The sequence below is a fragment of the Myotis nattereri genome (assembly GCF_964212035.1).
Source record: "Myotis nattereri genome assembly, chromosome: 10".
NCBI lineage: Eukaryota > Metazoa > Chordata > Mammalia > Chiroptera > Vespertilionidae > Myotis > Myotis nattereri.
The window spans coordinates 27,260,755-27,281,901 of NC_138085.1; the positions used below are offsets into that span (position 1 = coordinate 27,260,755).

General features: G+C 51.1%; 1 protein-coding gene across 1 annotated transcript in view; it reads left to right on the forward strand.

Annotated features, from left to right (window-relative positions):
* The first annotated feature begins 10,547 nt into the window (after positions 1-10,547).
* FBLN7 (fibulin 7) overlaps positions 10,548-21,147 on the forward strand; it is a 33,277-nt gene continuing 22,677 nt past the window's right edge. The window contains exon 1 of the mRNA XM_081101129.1: positions 10,548-11,075. Coding sequence (XP_080957255.1) covers positions 10,995-11,075 — 81 coding nt within the window. The 5' untranslated portion in view covers positions 10,548-10,994. The remainder of the gene's footprint in view (positions 11,076-21,147) is intronic.

Sequence of the window (21,147 nt, forward strand, 5' to 3'; positions counted from 1 at the left end):
TGGATAGGAAGAAATGCATCATTAAAATGTCCATACTACCCAAAGCAACTTACAGATTCAACGCAATTCCTATCAAGATACCAATGGTGTATTTCACAGAACTAGAACGAATATTCCAAAAATTTATACAGGACCACAAAAGATCTTGAATAGTCATAGCAATCTTGAGAAAGAAAAACAAAGTTGGAGGAATCACACTACCTGATATCAAAGTATACTTTAAGGCCATAGTAATCAAAACAGTATGGTACTGGCATAAAAAGAGACATATAGATCAATGGAACAGAATAGAGAGACCAGAAATAAATCCATGGTCAATTAATATTTGACAAAGGAGGCAAAAACATAAAATGGGGTAAAGAGCGTCTATTCAATAAATCGTGTTGGGAAAATTGGACAGATATGTGCACAAAAATGAAATTATACCACCTTCTTACAGCACACACAAGAATAAACTCAGAATAGATTAAAGACTGTAGTGTTAGATTTGAAACCATTAAAATCATAGAAGAAAACATAAACAGTAAAATCTAGAATATTTGTTGCAGCAATATTTTTTCTTATATATGGCCTCAGGCAAGGGAAGCAAAAGAAGAAAAATAAACAAATGGGACTACATCAACTAGAAAGTTTTTGCACAGCAAAGGAAACCATTTAAAAAAATGAAAAGAACCCACTGAATGGGAGAACATAATTTCCAATTATATATCTGATAAGGGGTTACTATTCACAATTTATAAAGACTGATAACATTTAACACCAAAAACACAAAATATAATCCAATCAGAAAATGGCAAAGAATCTCAATAGACACGTCTTAAAGAGGACATACATATAACCAATAGACATGAAAAGATTCTCAGTGTCACTAATCATCAGATAAATTCAAATTAAAACCACAATGAGATATCACCTCACACCTGTCAGAATGGCTATCATCAATAAACCAACAAACAACAAGTGTTGGTGAGGATATGGAGAAAAGGGAACCCTCGTGCACTGTTGGTGGGAATGCAGACTGGTGCAATCACTGTGGAAAGTAGTATGAAGTTACCTCAAAAAATAAAATGGAACTGCCTTTTGACCCAGTGATTCCACTTCTAGGCCTATATCCAAAGAAATTTGAAACACTAATTCAAAAGAATATATGCATTCCTATGTTCATGGCAGTGTTACTTGCAATAGCCAAGATTTGGAAGCAGCCCAAGTGTTCATCAGTAGATGAGAATATAAAAAAGCTGTGGTATTCCATTTGCACAGTGGAATAGAATATTATTCAACCGTAAAAGGAAATCTTACTCTTTGTGTCATCGGGATGGACCTAGAGAACATATTTTTAAAGGTTTTAGAGAGAGAGAGAGGAAGGGGGGGGGGAGGAGAGAGAGAGAGAGAGAGAGAGAGAGAAACATTAATGTGAGAGGGAAACATGATTGTCTGACTCCTGCAAGCCCCCTACCAGGGATCAAGCCCAAAACACAGGCATGTGCCCTGACTGAGAATCGAACCAGCAACCTTTTTTTTTTTTTTTAATATATTTTTATTGATTTTTTACAGAGAGGAAAGGAGAGAGACAGAGAGTTAGAAATATCGATGTGAGAGAAACATCGATCAGCTGCCTCCTGCACATCTCCCACTGGGGATATGCCCGCAACCAAGGTACATGCCCTTGACCGGAATCGAACCTGGGACCCTTCAGTCCGCAGGCCGACGCTCTATACACTGAGCCAAACCGGTTTCGGCCGAACCAGCAACCTTTATGTGCATAGAACAACACCCAAACAATGGAACCACACCAGTCAGGACATGAAGAGAATTACTCTAAGTGAAATAAGCCAGTTAGAGAAAAGTACCATATGATTTCACTCATATGTGGAATCTAGTGAATAAAAACTAACAAACAATATAGAAACAGAGTCATAGACAGAGGAGAGACTGACAGCTGTCAGAGGAGAGGCGGTTGGGGGCTGGGTGAAAAAGGTGAAGCCATTAAGCAAAGAAAAAAAAACAAAACCTCAGACCCAGACAACAGTATGGTGATTACCAGAGGGAAAGGCAGGTGGGGGAGGTAGAAAAGGGTAAAAGGGGGATAAATTGTGATGGAAGGAGACTTGACTTGGGGTGGTGAACATACAATACAACATACAGATGTTGTATTGTAGAACTGTACACCTGAAACAATTTTATTAATGTCACCCCAATAAATTCAATAAAAAAGGTAAAGTCAACCCACAGATGGGAGAAAATATTTTCAAATCATATATCTAGACTATATTAAGAATTAATTTGCTAAACCATCATTGGAGAAACTAAGTGTAATAAACATCAAGTAGATTTTTTGTAAAAAAATAATAATAGTAAAAATTTTAAAGTAATGAACTCCTTTAACTCAATAATAAAAAGACAAAAAAGACACACAACAACAAAGGACCTAAGTAGACATTTTCCCAAGGAAGATGTACAATTAATCATAAGCATATGAAAAGATGCAATTTCATACTGGTGTGCCCCAAGAATTTTTAAAGCATGCAATGCCTGACTATTTGGTTGGGGCACCCACCCCTTTTTACTTAGATTATAAAAAAAAAGAATTACAGCAACCAACACAATAGCTGTCTAGTGTGAATGCCCTGTCCTGAACCATAAATATGTAGATCATATAATAGAGTTGCATCTTATTGGTCATGTCACATAATAAGATTGCGTCTGATCAGTTAATTCCTGGTACCAGAAATCCTTATATATAAGTACTAGAGGCCCAGTGCATGGATTCATGCACCAGTGGGGTCCCTCAGCCTGGCCTGCACCCTCTTGCAATCCAGGACCCCTCAACGGATGTCAGAAAGCTGGTTTCAGCCTGATCTCCACAGGCCAGGCTGAGGGACCCAGTGCATGAATCCGTGCACCAGGCCTCTAGTATGCATATAAGATCTTTGGTTAATCTCTTGCCGCCCTCCCCACTTCCCTCTAAGATTCAACAGTCTGTTCTGTTTCCATGTCTGTGTGTTGAGTGTCTGCCCCCTGGTGGTCAGTGTGCGTCATAGCTACCAGTTGAATGATTGAACAGTTGCTTAGGCTTTTATATACATAGACTAGAGGCCTGGTGCATTAAATTCATGCATGGGGGTGTCCCCTCAGCACGGCCTGCACCATCTCCAATCTGGGACCCCTCGGGGGATGTCCCTCTTGCAATCTTGGACCACAGGCTCCTAACCGCTGGCCTGCTTGCCTGCCTGCCTGCCTGATCGCCCCTAACTGCCTCTGCCTTCTGGCCTGATCATCCCCTAACTGCCCTACCCTGCCAGCCTGATTGCCCCCTAACTGCTCCCCTGCCAGCATGATCACCCCTAACTGCCCTCCCCTGCCGGCCTGTTAGCTCCTAACCACCTCTGCCTCAGCCCCCGCCACTGTGGCTTTGTCCGGAAGGACGTCCAGAAGATGTCTGGTCTACTTAGGATATTACCCTTTTATTAGTATAATAGACACCTGATTTTTTAAAAAAGTCACTTTGTAGCAAAAAGGGTAGATAATTAGTATATCTATTGGCCATTTGCATGTCCTCTTTGGAGAAGTGTCTGTCGAGGTCTTTTGCTCATTTTCTAATTGAATTGGTATTTTTTGTAAATCAATCAAAATTATAGCTATTTTTTTTGGTCAAAAATTATAGCCCACAGAATTTTAGTAATTAGTTTATGCATGCCATGAGATGAAAAGGTTGAAAATGTCTGTTCTACATCATTAGTCATCAGTGAAATGCAAATCGCAGCAACATTATAACTCCATGCCCACTAAAATGGCTATAATAATAATACTTATTTTTATTTATTACGAAAAAGGAAAGAAAACTAGTGTTGATAAGGAAGTAGATAACTTAGAGTCCTTATAATTTACTGGCACGAAGTTAAAGTGGCACAGCCACTTTGGAAAGCAGTTTGTCAGTTCATCAAATGATTAAAGAATTACCATCAGTAATTCCACTCCTAGGTATATACTTGAGAGAAATGAAAACATTTATTTACACACATGCAGCATTATTCATAATAGCCACAAATTAGAAACAACCCAATTGTCCATCAACTGACAAATAAATCAATAAAATATGGCATATCCATACAATGGAATATTATTCAACATAAAAAGGAATGAAGCACTGATACATGCTACAATATGAAATGAGCCTTTAAAATGTTATACTAAGTGAAATAAGGCAGTCACAAAAAGCCACATATTGTATGATTCTGTTTTTACAAAATGTCCAGAGTAGACAAATCCATGTAGATGAGAAAGTGAATCAGTTGTTGGCAGGTGTTGAGGTAATGAAGAGATGGGGGATAGCTGCTAATGGGTATGGTTTTTTTGTTGTTGTTTGTTTTCTTTGGGAGGGGGTATGGGGTTTTTTGGTTTATTTTTATTTTTATTTTTTGTGGTTATGAAATGTTCGGGAATTAGTGGTGATGGTTGCACAATTTTTTGAATATACTTTAAAACACCATGGTATTATACCCTTTAATGTGATTGATTTTATAGTCTGTGAATTATATCTCAATTTTAAAATGATATTCAGAGTAACATAACAGGAAAAGGAGTATCTATAAGATATTACTCACAATCCCCAGATACAATCCAAAACAACTAGGCAACCAGTAAACCAGAAAAAATGATCCACGCTCAGAAGACAATCAATGGTTACTGACCAGAGAGCAAAACAGATGGTGAATTATCAGTCAAGGACTTGAAAACAGCAATTAGGTCTGTGCTCAAGGACCTAACAGGAAAAAAAGAGTCTATACTAAATGAATAAATAGGAAATCTCAAAGAAGCCCCACCCAGATGTGTATTTCACTTACATCTCATTAGCCAGAAGCAAGTCACACAGCCAACTCGGTCTGAATTAAGGGAGTCTAAATTGCAAGGAAGTCTGAAGAGTTTGGGGGGGGGGGCATTTTAAAAGTAAATATTTTTTATTGTTGATAGTATTACAGTTATATCCTGTCTATTTCCCCTTTATCCCCCCTCCCAGCCCCCATCCTTTATATCCCCCTTTATACCCCCCCAAAGTCCTCACCACCTATTGCCTATGTCCATGGGCTATGCATATAATTTCTTCGGTTTATCTCTTCTTGTCCCCCAAACCCCTATATGTCAGTGGTTCCATGCCTCCATGCTTTGTGTCTTATTTTGTTGGTTAATTCATTTTGTTCTTTAGATTCCACAAATAAGTGAGATCATGTGATATTTGTCTTTCTCATATTGGCTTATTTCACTTAGCATAGTATTTTCCAGGTCCATCCAGGCTGTCCCAAAGGGTAAGAGGTCCCTCTTTTTTACAGCTGCATAGTAGTCCATTGTGTAAATGTCCCACAGCTTTTTTATCCACTTATCTACTGATAGGCACTTGGACTGTTTCTAAATCTTAGCTTTTGTAAATAACACTGCTATGAACATAGTGATGTATTCTTTCTGTTTGATGTTTTGGGGTTTTTAGGATATATTCCCAGAAGTGGGATTGCTGGGTCAAATGGCAGTTCCATTTTTAACTTTTTGAGGAAACTCCATACTGTTTCCAAAGTGGCTGCACCAGTCTGCAGGGGTGGGAGGAGGGGCATTTTTAACTGGGTATATTACAGCCCTGAACAAAAATTGGATTGTGTTGGTAAAGGAGAAGACTGGATATCGGTTAGTCAATATCATCTCAGTGCTTTCCCCAGAGAAAGAGTGTGTGTGTACAAGCTTAAGCAAATGTGTGATCTACCTCGTTTCCTATTAGAGGCACAATTCCAGAGGCAAACATATTTTCTGATGCTCACTTTATCAGTCAAAAGCCAAGAGATGTGAGGATAATGTGAGAGGACCTTTTTGCAAAGATATGGACGGGACCACATCTTTGGTAGAAGTACCGACCAGGAGGGCCTTATCCCAGGGCTCCTAATGCAGGCGCTGTTACTATGCTGAGGCCCGAATCCCCCGGGAGAGAGATTGTGGAGAACAGGTGTCCTTGAAAAGAGTAGTGACCTTCCATCCAGGGACCCAGCCAGCTTGACTCAACCGTATGACATCACCCTTGTCCAACTGTGCTCTCACTGGTCACACCCAACCGGAGGGCATGATCACCTGATGATGTCCCCACAGGCTGACCTCCGGGACAGACAGCCAGTGGGGAAAGGTGCAGAGTGCATCTGAGGGCCACATAGAGGCACCTGGTGAAGCCGTCTGTTTTGAACACTATTGAAGATGAAATGCTAGACCCAGGAATTACTTTCGACAGTTCCTTGGAGGTTACTGTCATCGGGCCTAACCCAAAGAGTTGTAATCTCAGTTTACAGCAACAATGTACCCTGGAAAGTTTTTTCAGAAGCTAATCTTGATACATCTGCCTGGAAACTATGGGCCAAGGGCCAAGGAGCACATGAGCAGGTCCTTGTGTGTGGACCCTGCAGCATGGTCAGCGGACAGCACACTCCCCGGCACCACATATCCAAGCGTAAATCCTGTCTCTCCCCATTATGTCTCTCCCAATGATGTTTGGAGTTCTGGCAACTTACAGAAGCAGCCTAAGCCTCAGTTTCCCAATCTGCAAAGTGGAGTAACAGTGGGACCCATTTTGCTGGATTGTTGCGAACTGCTTAACAGACGGCCTCGCCTACAGTGGGTGCTTGAGGTATTGGTTTCTTTCTTATGTTGTCCCCAAATGAGGGACACTCAGTCAGTTTAGACAATGCCCCACTCTTAAGTAAGCACCAACTATACGCCAGGCACTGTGTGAGACACTTTATAGTCATTACTTTGAAACGCCATAATAACCCTTCAGATAAATACTGTTCCCAATATATGGATAAAGAAATAGGCCTGGCTGGCAGCATGGAGGGGTGAGGTTTGGCGTGCGTGTGTCTCATTTCTCGGGCTGTGTCCTTCAGTGCACCCACCACTCAGTCCCTTCCAGAGGCATCTGGAATGGCATTAGTGGATTTGCAACGTTTTCCTCCTTCTGGCAGGTGGCAACAGGGTTTGGTCTTTAATCATAGCACAAGCAAATCTGTTTTTCCACCGATTTTCATTTTATTAAACTGGAGACTGTTTTCCAGGGGGAAATGTCTCTCCTCGCTGTCATGACATCATACATGGGCAGACAGTCTCTTCAAAGTTCAACACAGGACTCATAGTTTTGTTGGCTCCGGCTCTAGATGTGACAGGATAATGTAGCGCCTGGCCCAGGGCTGTGCCTGCCTTACATTTCATAAGTGTTTGTGTAATGAAGGGACCTCGGACTGCTCATGTACTGCCCTGTTATCCTGGGTCAGGCTCGCACACCGGGCTCTGTTCCTGTGACCCTCATAGTGGCCAGTGGGGGCTGGTGACTTTCAGCAGCACAGATGAGTGTGGGGTGAAGGAGCTAAAGGCAGAGAAGCAGCCTCAAATGAGCCGGCAGGCAGGGTTCGGCCACAGGTAAGTGGATAAGAAGCCCATGACACCCAGAAAGTGAGCCGGGTGGTGTGGGGCCCCTCGGGGGACCAGAGGGCCCTGCAGGACAGGCTTTTCCACCTGGTGCTGCTTCTGGTCAGGGCCTAGACTTCCCGCAAACCCTCCTGTCTTGCTTTGCATTCCCACATGACAGTAGGAACACACGTATCCAAGAGAGCACCGAGCTCAGGAGATGGCAACTGATTTTGCCCAAACCTTTAAAAATATTTCCTTTAGATGTTATAAACCCCCATCCACCAACCCACCAACACTCAAGAATATTCTCTTGAAAACGAACTATAGAGGAAACAGAAGCATGGACAAAAAAGTGGCCACATACTAAAGTTAACAAGCTCAGGGGAGGCCTGCATGGCGGGCCTTACACACTCAGAGACCAAAGAAACCACACAGAATGGTCTGAACATAAAAATCCGTAACTAGAAAGGAGTCATGTCCTAGGCCTGTAGCTCCCTGGACAAAGGAAAGTCCTTACCTCAAGCGAGCCTGTCTGTTATCTCTTTGCATCTAAAATATTGTAGCTATGAAATGTCAGAGTCATCTTCAGACCCCCCGGGGCAGCCCAATGCACCAGAGCACGAGACCACAGAATCTTTCATTGTTATCTTGTTCCCTGAATACCTTTGTGCTGTGACTGTTAACTCTCCTGTACCTACCAATGTCAAAGAAGTGTCTCTCTATTTTATTTTTTATCTAATCCCAGAGGTTTCCCCACTTTGCTTTCTCTCGCCCCCTTAATCAACCACTAATGGATTTCATGTAACCCTCCTTACATATCCTCTTTTGATTTTTATGTCTAAAACTAGAAGCCCAATGCACGAAAATTCATGCAAGAGTAGGTTTTCCTTCTCCTGGCTGCTGGCACCGGCTTTCCTCCAGCATTTGGAACCTGGGCTGGCTTCCCCCGGGCCGCCCACAGGCACCCAGGACCCAAGCTGGCTTCCCCCGGCCCTGGCTTGTCAGGAAGGACGTCTGTAATGACGTCCGGAAGACATCAGGTCAAATCAGCATATTACCCTTTTATTATTATAGACTAGTGGCCCGGTGCACAAAATTCGTGCACGGGGGGTGGGAGGGTGTCCCTCAGCCCGGCCTGCACCCTCTCCAATCTGGGACCCCTCAGGGAATGTCCAACTGCCAGTTTAGGACCCATCCCTGTGGAATGGGGCCTAAACCGGCAGTTGGACATCCCTCTCGCAATCTGGAACTGCTGGCTCCTAACCACTCACCTGCCTGCCTGCCTGATCACCCCTAACCACTCTACCTGCTGGCCTGCTCGCCCCCAACTGCCCCCCTTGCTGGCCTGATCGCCCCCAACTGCCCCCTCCTGCCAGCCTGCTCGCCCCCAACTACCCCCCCGACAGGCCTGCTCGCCCCCAACTGCCCTCCCCTCCTAGCCTGATCACCCCTAACTGCCTCTGCCTCAGCCCCACCACCATGGCTTTGTCCAGAAGGACATCCAGAAGGTCTCCCAGTCTAATTAGCATATCACCCTTTTATTAGTATAGATAGCTGTAAACTTGCCATTTACTGGAGCATTTTTCAATCTGTTGTGATGTTGCTTTCTGGCAATTGTCATTAGTTTGGCTCAAATAAATTCTTATAAGGCATTTTCCTAGGCTGGGCATTCTTTTGTAGACAGAAGTAATAAGAGAGCCAACAGGACCATTATATTAAGATAAAGGTTAATTTTGGGAGCCCTGAATGCAGGACACTTGGCTTATTGCCTTGGTCTTTGCTTTCAGACAAACTTGACAAGGTCTGGCTTTGCAGGGCCTGCCTCCATCACCAAAAATCGAGGGAGGTGAGACAGAGAACCAAGCCCCTGGGACCCAGCCTCTGGCCTTCTTTGTTCTTCTCTTGCTCTCTCTATGGGTTCATCAAGCTTAAAGAGACCGCGATTCGATTCCCGACTTCGAGGATGAAGAAAGTGAATGGAGTGTGGTTGAGTGACTTGCCCCAGAGACAAACTCAAGTCTCAGGGCTCCTCCCAGAGCCACCTGTGCTGGCCGAGGACAGGCTGCCTTGGGCCTCATCCCACCTTTACTTACATACACGATCACAGGACTTCAGGAACTTCGTTTGCAGGAGTCGGGTTTTGGCGCTTTTGGAGGGTGGGTGGTTGTTGGCATTTTTTCCTGCTTACTAATTTCCATTTGCTACCTTTGTCCTATGGTCGCCTTCCATTTAGGGCTCTGGCATCTGATCTGGATCAGCCTCCTAGGGCCTCCCTGTCCCAGCAGTGCCGCCCCTCTTTGGGGGGCGGGGGGGGGGGGGGGGGAGGGAGGTGTTGCAGCGCAAACACAGGTGGGATAGAATGCAAAATGAACAAGACCACATTGACCAGAACGAACCTTTCACTAGTGGGTGAGGGGTACAGAGGGAACAGGGGACACTGCGTGGGCACAGACAGCAAACACATGACAGATGAAGCAGTAAGACAGTCTCCGCAGGCTGCCTGGCCCCTTCCACCCGGACAAGGGAGCAGCGAAGTTGCCCAGGTCTCTCCTCAAGATGTCTCACCAGGGATGCAACATGTACTTACATGGGCCGCTCCACTTCCTCTGGCAGGAAGGTGGCCAGAGAGGCACCGTGGGGTTTTCTGGGTAGTGAACGCTCAGGTGGCCGCTGGCCTCTGCCCCACGCTTCCCAGGGGACTCCCCAACCCCTTCTGCCTTCCAAGGAAAACACCCCTTCCCGGAGGCGCAGCTTGCTGAGCTCCGAGTGGGCTCTGCTAAGTGAGGTGCGGAAAAGGACTAGATGTGGGGCTTGGCACACGTGGTGTGCACCGTGCCATCTGCAGCGCTGCCTCTGAAAACATTTTCCAGTGAGAACTTAGATAATGTTTTCCAGGAGTGCGGGAGGCCATCTGCTTCCTCCTACAGAACCGGGTGCAAGGGACCTCCGCGGATGAAGAGCTTGGTCGGCCTCCTGCCGAGTTTCTGCAGCCCATCTCCTCGCCACACTGCGGCGGAGGACGGTGCTCGTGCGTGGCTGTGGAGAGGACAGAACTGGGTGGGAGTCGCACTGTGCGTGGGGAGCGGGGGGTGGTCAGCTGCAGTCTCCCCGCCGCGAAGGGGCCGGTCAGGAGGCCTCGCGCGGGTGCGCGCCCGGCCTGGCCTCGTGCTCCTGCTCCGCGCGGACCCCGCGCCTTCCCCAGGGCCCTGCACACTCCCCACCGTCCAGGTCCTGGCGTCGCGCCGCCTGCGGCTCGGGCTGGGCGCGCTCCAGGCGCATTCCTGGCCGGGCGGCCCCTCCTCCTTCCCCCGCCTGGGGGCCGGCGCCTCCCTCCCGCGCCCCCACCGCTGGACCACGGACGCTGGTGGCCGCAGGCGCCCCAGGCGGCGCGCACCGGCTTAACTGCGCTCCCCTCCCAGGCGGCCGGCCGCGCTTCCACCGCCCGGACCCTGTGGGCTGGACGCACTGGGCATTGGCTGGATACGCTCAGCACCAGCGGGACACACTCGGCAGCAGCCGGACAGCGTCGTTCCCTCCCAGGCAGAGCGGTCCCCGCCGGCAAGATGCGACTCCCCGGCCCCCGCGCGCTCCTCCTCCTCCTGCTGCTGCTGCTCGTCGCCGGCCCGGCGCAGCTCGGCGCCCAGGTCAGTGTCCCCCGCCTCCAGGCCGGTGCGCAGACCTGGGCCGCCTCCCTGGAGGCGCGGGCGGGGGGCTTGGAGCGACCTGGGGCTGGACTGCTTTTCAGGGACAGGCGCCAGACCCACGCGTCCTCCCGCTGGTCACCGCGCAGCCCCTCGCCCCGGCCCTGGGGGTTCCGCGGGGGTCGGGGTACGGGAAGGTCTCCCTGGGCTATGAAATGGTGGTCTCCACCGGGTCCCCAAGAGCAGGGCCGGGTACCAGCTGAGTCAGAGTCCCCGCCCCCCCACTTCCCATCTCCGTCTGAACTGCCCCGGCGCTTCCCTGGGCCCATTCTTGCCCATTGCCGCTGACTTTCCCACGCGCGCGGGCTCCCGGTTCATTTTCCCTCCTTGTTTGTATGCGATGGCGTCTCGCTGGGTTTATTATTGGACCAGACTCACTTTTGTATAAAGCAGTGATGTTAAGATAAGAATGCGCACACTGGAGAGGGAAATTAAGGTAAGAATGCACACAATGCAATAAACAGCAGATGATCATAGAAGTGTACACCTGAAACTCATATAATGTTAACCAGGTCACCCCAATACATCGAATTAACCGATGCCACCCAATACATTTAATTTTTTAAAAAGCTCCTTCTTGTCAGCACATCTGTCCAGATAAAAATGCACCTTCCGGCCCTAGCTGGTATTGCTCAGTGGATAGAGCGTCGGCCTGCAGACTGAAGGGTCCTGGGTTCAATGGGCTCCATCCCCAGTGCAGAAGGTGGCTGAAGGGTCTGCAGCAGGACCTCGTGGGGATGGATCAATGACTCTCTCTTATCACTGATGTTTCTATCTCTCTCTTTCTCTGAGATATATATATATATATATGTATATATATATACATATATATATATATATATATATATATATATATATATATATATATTTAAATGCATCTTCCAAAGGTGGACCTGGAAGTGCTGAATTCACAGCCAGCACCGCTAGGTGAGCTCTGAGTCAGAGCCCCTCTCGCTCTGTGGAGGCCCAGCTTGTGCCCCAACAATACCGCCCACAGCAATAACAGTGACGGGGAAGGAAAGCCTCCACATGCCCACTGCACCCCAATGACGTTTATAATGACTCATTGTGATAGGTTTCATGTTTATTGTCAGCCTTTCCCACTGCAGGGGCAGGCACCAGCTTCTGGTAGGAGCTCCGTGGAATGCATGGAGCGTGGGCATGCTGGTGGTGGTCCGAGCAGGACCTGGCTGGGCAGCTTCTGGGCAGATCTTGGCCGCACAGGAGGGCACCTGGGATCTTCTAGAAATCCTGGTGCCTGCCTCCCCCAGAGATTCTGACTCAGTTGGTCTGGGTTGAGACTTAGGCATCTTGACTTTCCCAATTAAAAAAATTATCCCTAGTGATTTTAATCAAGCAGGTGCCTGAAACCCAGGGAACCCCAGCTTTCAGCGTTAAAAGCTGTGGACCTAGGAAGGGGTTGAAGGCAGAAAAATTTGAGTGGACAGAGGGTTGGACTCATGAGGACCTGAGGTGACTTGTGTACCTGGAGTTCACCTGATCTGAACACAGGATGAGCCACGGGCCAGACCTGTTGGCTGGTGGAGACTCAGCAAGTTTGGAGAATGACTTGCATCCGTGGGACCATCTCCCGCCACAGAGGAGACAGGCAGGGTGCACACAACCCAGGGACCCCTCGGGACAGGCACAGGAGCTCCTGGCAGCAGCCCACTGGCGTCTGGGGTGCCTGATCCCCGTGTGCTCACTTTGTTGTATTAGGTGACAGCCCACAGGGGACCTGGCGTGTGTATGTGTGTAGGTGCCTGTGACTGTGTGCGCACGTCTCTGTGTCTGTGTGAATGCTTGGTTGTATGTGTGATAGTGTGTGTGTGCGCACCTGCGTTTGTCCGTGCTGTGCCTTTGTGTATGTGTGCGTGCATGCGTGTTATGGGGTAGCGGGGAGCTGCTTCTGCAAGGGTCTGCAGCAGGACCTTGTGGGGATGGACAGTCTCATTTGCTCTTCTCTGGATCTCCATGGCTTTCCTCTCGTGTCCTTCTTGTCAGCACATCTGTCCTGAGCCACTTTGCAGGTGACCTGCTGATGAGAACAGGTGGTCGTGGGGAAGGAGGGAGGCTGAGCAGTGTGGGGATCACATGCGTGGGTGGGGGGCCCTTTCGCAAAACTGCTGTCCACTCTGAAAGGGAGAACATTGAACAGCGCCCTGCGCTGGGCTCGGGGGTTCAGGGCCTCAGCGTGCGCCTTGCCTGGGGGTGGGTCTATGCGTTCAGAAGGCTTCCCCCTCCCCAGAGCCTCTCTTTATGATCAGATGTCACGGCTCCAAACTCCTCCACGGGAGGTTCATTCCCAGTTGCCTCCGTCCATTTGAGATGCTGCCTTTTATAGCTTAAGGGAAATGTGTGTGGTGCACATTCCCACAGTTTTAACCACAGGACGGTACTCTGTGCATGGTAACCAACACCACAGACAGGACACAGGACAGCGCCCCCCAAACCGACCTGCTTTTCACCCGACAGTTTGTCTTCCCCACGGTGTCACGTGAATGGAATCGAAGAGCGCACAGCCATTGGTCTGGCTTCGCCCATTTAACACAACGCAGCTAAGATTCTTCCATGTTGTCCTGAGTTCCCATGGTTCTTTTACTACTGCTGAGTAGTATTCCACTGTGTGGACGCACACGGTTTTTCATGTGTTGTTGTTTTTTTTTTTTAATGTATTTTTATTGGTTTCAGAGAAGGGAAGGGAGAGGGAGAGGAAGAGGGAGAGAGAGAGAGAAACAACGATGAGAGAGAATCATTGAACGGCTGCCTCCTGCAACGCCCCACACTGGGGATGGAGCCTGCAACCCTGGCATGTGCCCTCACTAGGAACCAAACCGTGACCTCCTGGTTCATAGGTTGACGCTCAACAGCTGAGCCACGCCGTCCAGGGTCAGTTTGTTGATCGATGTCCCTCCCCCCCTCCCCCGCCCCCCAGAACTGAACGACACCCGTGGTGACAGTTCTCTTTTTTTGGGCGATTATGAATAGGGCTGCTATGAACATTCCCACACAGCTTTTTGTGGGAATGTAAATGGTCATTTTTCTTGGGTAAACATCTGGGAGTGGGATTGTTGAGTCATATGGCAAGTGTGTGTGTACTTCGGAAGAAACTGCCAAACTGTCTCCCCTGTTAGTTGTATCACCTTATGTTCCCACCAGCAGTGTGTGAAGGCTCGGTTACTCCGCACCCCCGCCAGCACCGAGTGCCGTCTGGTTGGTTTGCTCCGGGTCATTGGAATAATGTATCTGAGGTTTGGCTTCCCATTTCCCTAAGGACTAATTACTGTGGGGAGCTTTTCGTGTTCTTGTTTGTCGGATGCGTAGTCTGTTAGTGAGGCCTTCGGCCCAATTTAAAAACGGCTTGTTTCCTTACCAAGTTTTGAGCATTCTTTGTATGTTCTAAACACACGTCCTTCTTCAGATCTGTGGGTTACAAGCATTTTCTCCCAGTCGGTAGTTTGTCTCAGGGTCTTTGCCAGAGCAAAGGTTTTACATTTTGATGAAGTCCAGTTGATCAGTTTTTTATTTTTATGGATCACGCTTTTGGTGTCAAGCTCTTAGGAACTCTTTGCAGCATGCACCAGACCTCTTGAGACCCTGCCCTAGCACGGCCTAGGAGTTGGGTTCATCCAGGTGTGGTGAGGCCAACAGATCAGGAGACGCCTGTCATGGAAAAGGCAGTTTGTTACAGTTCCCAGGAGGAGGGGGCACGCCAGGCTGCAGGGGGCGGGGGGAGGGGGGGCACAGGCAGAGAGGGGGAGGGAAACTTCGGGAAAGGTTTGAGGGAAGGAGTGGGTGAGACAGGTAACGGGCTAAGGAGGTGACGATCGGCCAGCTGGAGTGATTTCAGCAGGTCACAGTGTGGGGTGCCCTAGCTGTCTGTGCCTGACCCGGGCTGTTGGGGCAGATGGACTGGGTGGGTGGGTGGGTGTGGGGCGCTGGTGTCTCAGGAGTGTAAGGGTAGGAAAGGTAGGGGGATGGGCTGGTTTGCATGTAAAAGGTGTGCTGGGGGCAGGGAGGGTGTTCGGTTGTCCCAGGGCTCCAGCAATCGGCTGGCCTGAGTCCACAGGCCCCAGAAGCCAGGACATCAGACACAGAAACCAGACAATGTGGTTAATACAGACCCAGTCCTGGGACTGGTACTTCGCTTCCACTGCATCCTGTTGGCCAGAGCAGGTCACAAGGCCAGCTCAGATCCGAGAGGTGGGAAAACAGATTTCCCTCTCTATGGGAAAAGCGGCCGTTTCTTTGCAGATGGTGTGGGAGAGGGCAGGAGGCCTGGAACTATTGCTGCAAACCTTCCATCACGGGACCCAGAGATTCACTCCCTGCAGGCCCCTGTGTTTGGACGAAAGGGTGCTGTCAGGGTGAGGGTGGGCAAAGGGAGGCCTTGCTGGCGTGGTGGCTTTCCCAGCACCTCCTCCTTTCCCGGCACCTTTAGGCAGGGCCTCGAGCCTTGTCCCCGGTGCCCTGCTGCAGAGAAGAGTGGAGGGTGTGGACCGAGACCCAGGAAGCTGGGTCTCTGAGTCAGGCAGGACCCAGTGAGCTCCCAGACCCACTCGCCCTGGAGGATCCTGTGGACACAAGACTGGATCCCAGGCCCACCAAGCCACCATGGTCTGAGAGGCTGCTCCCTGCACCATGTGGACACTGTCTCCCCTCCACACGCCTGCCCAGACCTGCGTCCCGGCTGCTGCCCCAGGAGGAGACTTCCTCTCCTGACTGCTGACAGGCCTGGCTGTGCTGGTCGCTCTCATGACCCCCAGGGCAGCGGCGGGGCTGCTGACTCCTGCGGATCTGTCCATGGGCTGTGCAGCCCTGGGGACACAGGGCAGACTCCCTGGGTGGTAGAACTTTCTAGATCCTTTCAGACCTTCTGCCAGCATCTTCCATGCTTCTCAGAAACTTCCTGGGACCTAAATGCAGGCCATTACATGCATTTTCATTCAAGAAGTAACAGCACCTGTCACCTGACGGGACCCAGGCCTACCCACTTCAGCACGTCCAGCTGCACCTCAGGGAAGCCATGACTCATGTCTCTGTGCCTGGGACAGTGGACGCCTCTGGCAGCCTGGCCTCCAGGACCTTCCCAGGGAGAGTAAGGCCCGAGGAACTTGTCCTCTGGAGCCCCAGGGCCTCCGCGTCCCCAAGCTGCCCTTTGGTCTACTGTGGCCATCCGGTTGGCCACTGACTCAGACCTTTCACTTTCCACTGGAGATGATGTTATCTCTGGACCCTCATTAAAGGGGAGGGTGCACTGCAGCCTGGGAGGACCCTTCCCTCTGCTCACCCACCTGTGCAGGAGGGTGGGGGGCAGGGCCGGGCCCGAGAGCTTGGCCGGCACCCGCTGTGCAGCCCAGGGAGCTGAGTGAATCACACGGCTTCAGGCTGAGAGGAAGGAAAGGGAAGCGCCCAGACCTCCAAGGCAGGGTGTCTGTAGAACCCGAGCAGCACGGAGCGGCTGCCTGTAGGGAAGGACAGACACCAGGCAGTCATTTACACGGTAGCGAGCACACACGTGCACATGTTCCTTCACCTGACCCCTCAGGGCTCCTCGATCTAGGCCTTTTCTCTGATTGCCTCATTAGAGGCTTCACCCTCCCGGAAGGAGCCCATAGTAAGATGACACACTCGTTCAACACCTGTGACCTGAGGCTGTCCCGCTGCCGGCCCGCTGCTGCTCTGGGCCTGGGAGGCAGCGCAGCAAGTGCAGAAGGTGCCCGTGCCGGGGCCTGGCCTGCCCCCTCTTCCTGCTGCATGCCCTGCGGCCAGTTCCTGCCTCTTGTGACTCAGTGTCCTGCTCTGACCAGTGGGGATAGTAGACACGCCCCCTCATGGGGTCCTGCTAAAGAGGAAATGAATGTCAGAGAACAGGGTCTACAGCAGTGATGGCGAACCTTTTGAGCTCGGCGTGTCAGCATTTTGAAAAACCCTAACTTAACTCTGGTGCCGTGTCACACATAGAAATGTTTTGATATTTGCAACCATAGTAAAACAAAGATGTATATTTTTGATATTTATTTTATATATTTCAATGCCATTTAACAAAGAAAAATCAACCAAAAAAATGAGTTCGCGTGTCACCTCTGACACGCTTGTCATAGGTTCGCCATCACTAGTCTACAGGGAGCCTGGGGAGAGAAGACGAGGCAGACCCAGGCCCTGTTGTCGCATAGCACCAAGCAGGGAGAGAAGACATAAACCTGAGAAGTATCAAAAGCAGACAGACAACTGGAATGGCGTGCTGTGTTGCCGGGAGGCGGGGTTCCTGTTACCCAATGGGCAGGGCAGGCCTCTGAGAGCGGACTTCTCGTGGAAGTGGTCAGGGAGCCTGACTTTGGAGGACGGGGCAGACTTTCTGGGCAGAGGAAGAGCCAGTACAAAGGCTGTGCAGTGGGAAGGAGCTTGCTGAGATGGATGGAGAAACAGAGGGTCCCAATGCTGAGTGCAGAGAAGAGGGAGGCAGAGTAATGCCCCTCAAAGACACCTGTGCTCCCATCCCTGAAACCCGGGAGTCTTGCCTTGAATTTAGCCCAGTGTCGGACTTCTGACCTGCCAACTGTGAAGTAATCATTTGTGTTGTGAGCTGCCAAGTTTATGCCGATTTGTTACAGCAGCAACAGAAACGCGTACGCCGTCAGCCCCACAGTGCGGAGTGTGCCTGAATTCTCCCGGGTGGGGACCCCCTGCGGGGTTTTCACAAGGAAGTGATGCCGCCTGGGCCTGGCCTCCGGCCTCAGAGATCCCAGGAAGGAGAGCGAGGACATGGAGAGCAGGTGGGCCGCACATGCCGGGTCCAAGACAGCACAGGAGCATTGCACCCAGAAACACTGGGTTGGGGGGCGGGGGGGGGGGCAGGTTCTCTAGAGTTTAGGACAAGCTGAAAGCACCACCTGTTTCATTTGCCACAGCTCCAGGCTAGTTACTCTAAGAGTAAGGACTCCAGGCCCAGAACCCAGGCCACGGCCAAGTGTACAGCGCTCATTGTTCCTCCTTTGGGTTTGCCCATACTTCCTGCCGGGACCAGGCCCTTGGCCCTGCCCTCTCACCCCAACCTCCTTGGAGCCGACAGTAGAGGACAAGCCTTTGGTAGATGTCAGTTCTCAGTAGTCACGTAAGTCTTGGATCATGTGTGGATGTGCACACACGTGTGTTGCACTGAAACAACCAGTACCAGTGCAAACACTCCTGGGAGGGTCTATCTGTGTTGGGGGGACCATGGGGAAGTCAGAGGGGCCGCGAACAAACTGGGGGCCTTCTCTGAGCCCCTCATCCTGGTTGCCATCAGTGAACACGCTCTCCGAATGGATGGACATCAGGGGAGATATTGACTGAGGACAACACGGATGCTATTAAAGGCACAACTGGCCTGCAGGTGAACGTGGCAACTGGGCAGGAGTTAGCTGGCCAGCAAGTAGGCGAAGGAATCAGCTGGGTTGGGGAGTGAGTCGAATAGTGAGCCTGGGCCCACACTATTTCATTCCTGCTCCTCCTTCAGTCTGTCGTCTGGTGGTTCATTCGCGTGGGCGTCGCGTGTACCCGGATTTGAAAGTTATCTGTAGCTTGTTTGCTGCCCTCAGGCATGCAGAGGTGCCAGGGGCAGGTGACGAGAGGTGGCCCTCAAGGGAGCTAGGGGTGCGGCGACACGAGATCAGGAGGTGGGCAGAGGTGGGCTCCTGGGGCTCCCGGGGGACTCCTCTAAAGTGGGCCCAGCCTTCCTGTCACTTCAGGGTCTGGGGAAGGTGCCGTGGGGTTGAGGTCTTGGGTGTGTCGCCGTGACTACTTGGCTTCCTGTCTGTGAAGTGGGCACAATAATGCTGCCACCTCCCGAGGTTGATGTGAGCATCTCCTGAGTGACTCCTGTGAAGTGTGGCCATAGTGCCAGCTCTTGGCACCCACTGTGGCCCCTGCTCCCATGGCCGTTTTGAAAAGCAGACAGGAAGGGCGCTTGGGTTTAACTATACAATTATGGGCAGCGGGACGGCAAAAACCCAAAATGCCCTGAGCACCCCGGGCCCAGACCCTAGAGGGAGGCTCCGTCTGAAGGAGACGGTTAATTTTATGTGTCCGCTTGGCTGGGCCACGGCACCCAGGTAATTGGTCAGTCACCAGTCTAGGAGTTGCTGTGAAGGTAATTTTTGGACGTAAATAGCATTAAAGCATAAAGCAGGTGTGTGGGTCTCCGTCCAAAAGACCGACATCCCAACAGAGATGGCAAGAATGCTTCTCACACACCACGGACTCGAGCTGCAGCCTCGCTCCTCCCTGGTCCCAGCCTCTACTCCTCCCCAGTCCCAGCCTCCACTCCTCCCAGGTCCCAGCCTCCGCTCCTCCCCAGTCCCAGCCTCCGCTCCTCCCCAGTCCCAGCCTCCACTCCTCCCAGGTCCCAGCCTCCACTCCTCCCCAGTCCCAGCTTCCACTCCTCCCAGGTCCCAGCCTCCACTCCTCCCAGGTCCCAGCCTCCGCTCCACCCCAGTCCCAGCCTCCACTCCTTCCCAGCCCAAGCCTCCACTCCTCCCAGGTCCCAGCCTCCACTCCACCCCAGTCCCAGCCTCTGCTCCTTCCCAGCCCAAGCCTCCACTCCTCCCAGGTCCCAGCCTCCACTCCTCCCCAGTCCCAGCCTCCACTCCTCCCAAGTCCCAGCCTCCTCTCCTCCCAGGTCCCAGCCTCCACTCCTCTCCAGTCCCAGCCTCCACTCCTCCCAGGTCCCAGCCTCCACTCCTCCCAGGTCCCAGCCTCCACTCCTCCCAGGTCTCAGCCTCCACTCCTCCCCAGTCCCAGCCTCCACTCTTCCCCAGTCCCAGTCTCCGCTCCTCCCCAGTCCCAGCTTCCACTCCTCCCCAGTCCCAGCCTCCGCTCCTTCCAGGTCCCAGCCTCCGCTCCTCCCCAGTCCCAGCCTCTGCTCCTCCCAGGTCCCAGCCTCCACTCCTCCCAGGTCCCAGCCTCCACTCCTCCCCAGTCCCAGCCTCCACTCCTCCTAGGTCCAAGCCTGCCCGACCCTGCGGGTGTGGACTTGCAGACCCGCAATCACATGAGCCAGTTCCACACAGCAAACTTCTCTGCCTCTCACTGTCTCTCTCAGATGTAAACATGTGCCATACACGTTCTCGTGGTTCTCTTTCTCTGGGGAACCCTGACAGCCACAGGGCCTTCCCCCAGGAGCACCCATTTTCTCTCCTCCTCCGTGTGGGTGCTGGGCAAAGACCACTGGAATAGGCAACATCAAGGGGGTTAGAACCCATCTCTGACTTGGTCTGAAATGGAAATAACTTCTGGAGAACACCCGCGCAGATCCGACATGACTCAGACGCTGAGGGCTCGAGCTTGGCTAGCAGGCACCCGCTTGGCAAGTGTGCTCGGGCCTCTCGCAGACCCACCGGCATCAAAACATGTGTTCCCACTAGCAAACGCTGACAGGGCGCATAGCTGTGGCTCACGCGAAACCAGCTCAGGGGACAGCCCCTCGAGGTTCGAGGGGTCATCCGTGGTTGCTTTGGGGCCACTGGAATGGTTCTCAGAGAGAGTCACTGTCCCAAGACTGTCACGGTGGGGAGACCATCGAGCCAGGTCATGTGAGAACAAAAGCCTCAAAGAACACACCCCCCCCCCTCCCATGTACCCCAGGTGTCCTTGGAGTTTCATTCCCTTTGGTGTCTTGAGAACAGACTCTGTGTCTTAAATGTCATGTATTTATATATTTTGTATTGATTTCATAGAGGAAGGGAGAGAGATAGAAACATCAGTGATGCGAGAGAATCATTGATCAGCTGCCTCGTGCACGCCCCACACTGGGGATCGAGCCCGCAACCTGGGCATGTGCCCTGACTGGGATTCAAACTGACCTCCTGGTTCACAGGTTGACACTCAATCACTGAACCATGCTGGCCAGGCTAAACTTCATTTATGAATTGAGCCCAGAAGTCCAGGAGGCCTGGATAGGGTGGGAGGGGTCAGGCCTACCAAATCTGGCAAAGTGATGGGGTGAGCTGGAATTGGGGGGGGCACTCACATCGTC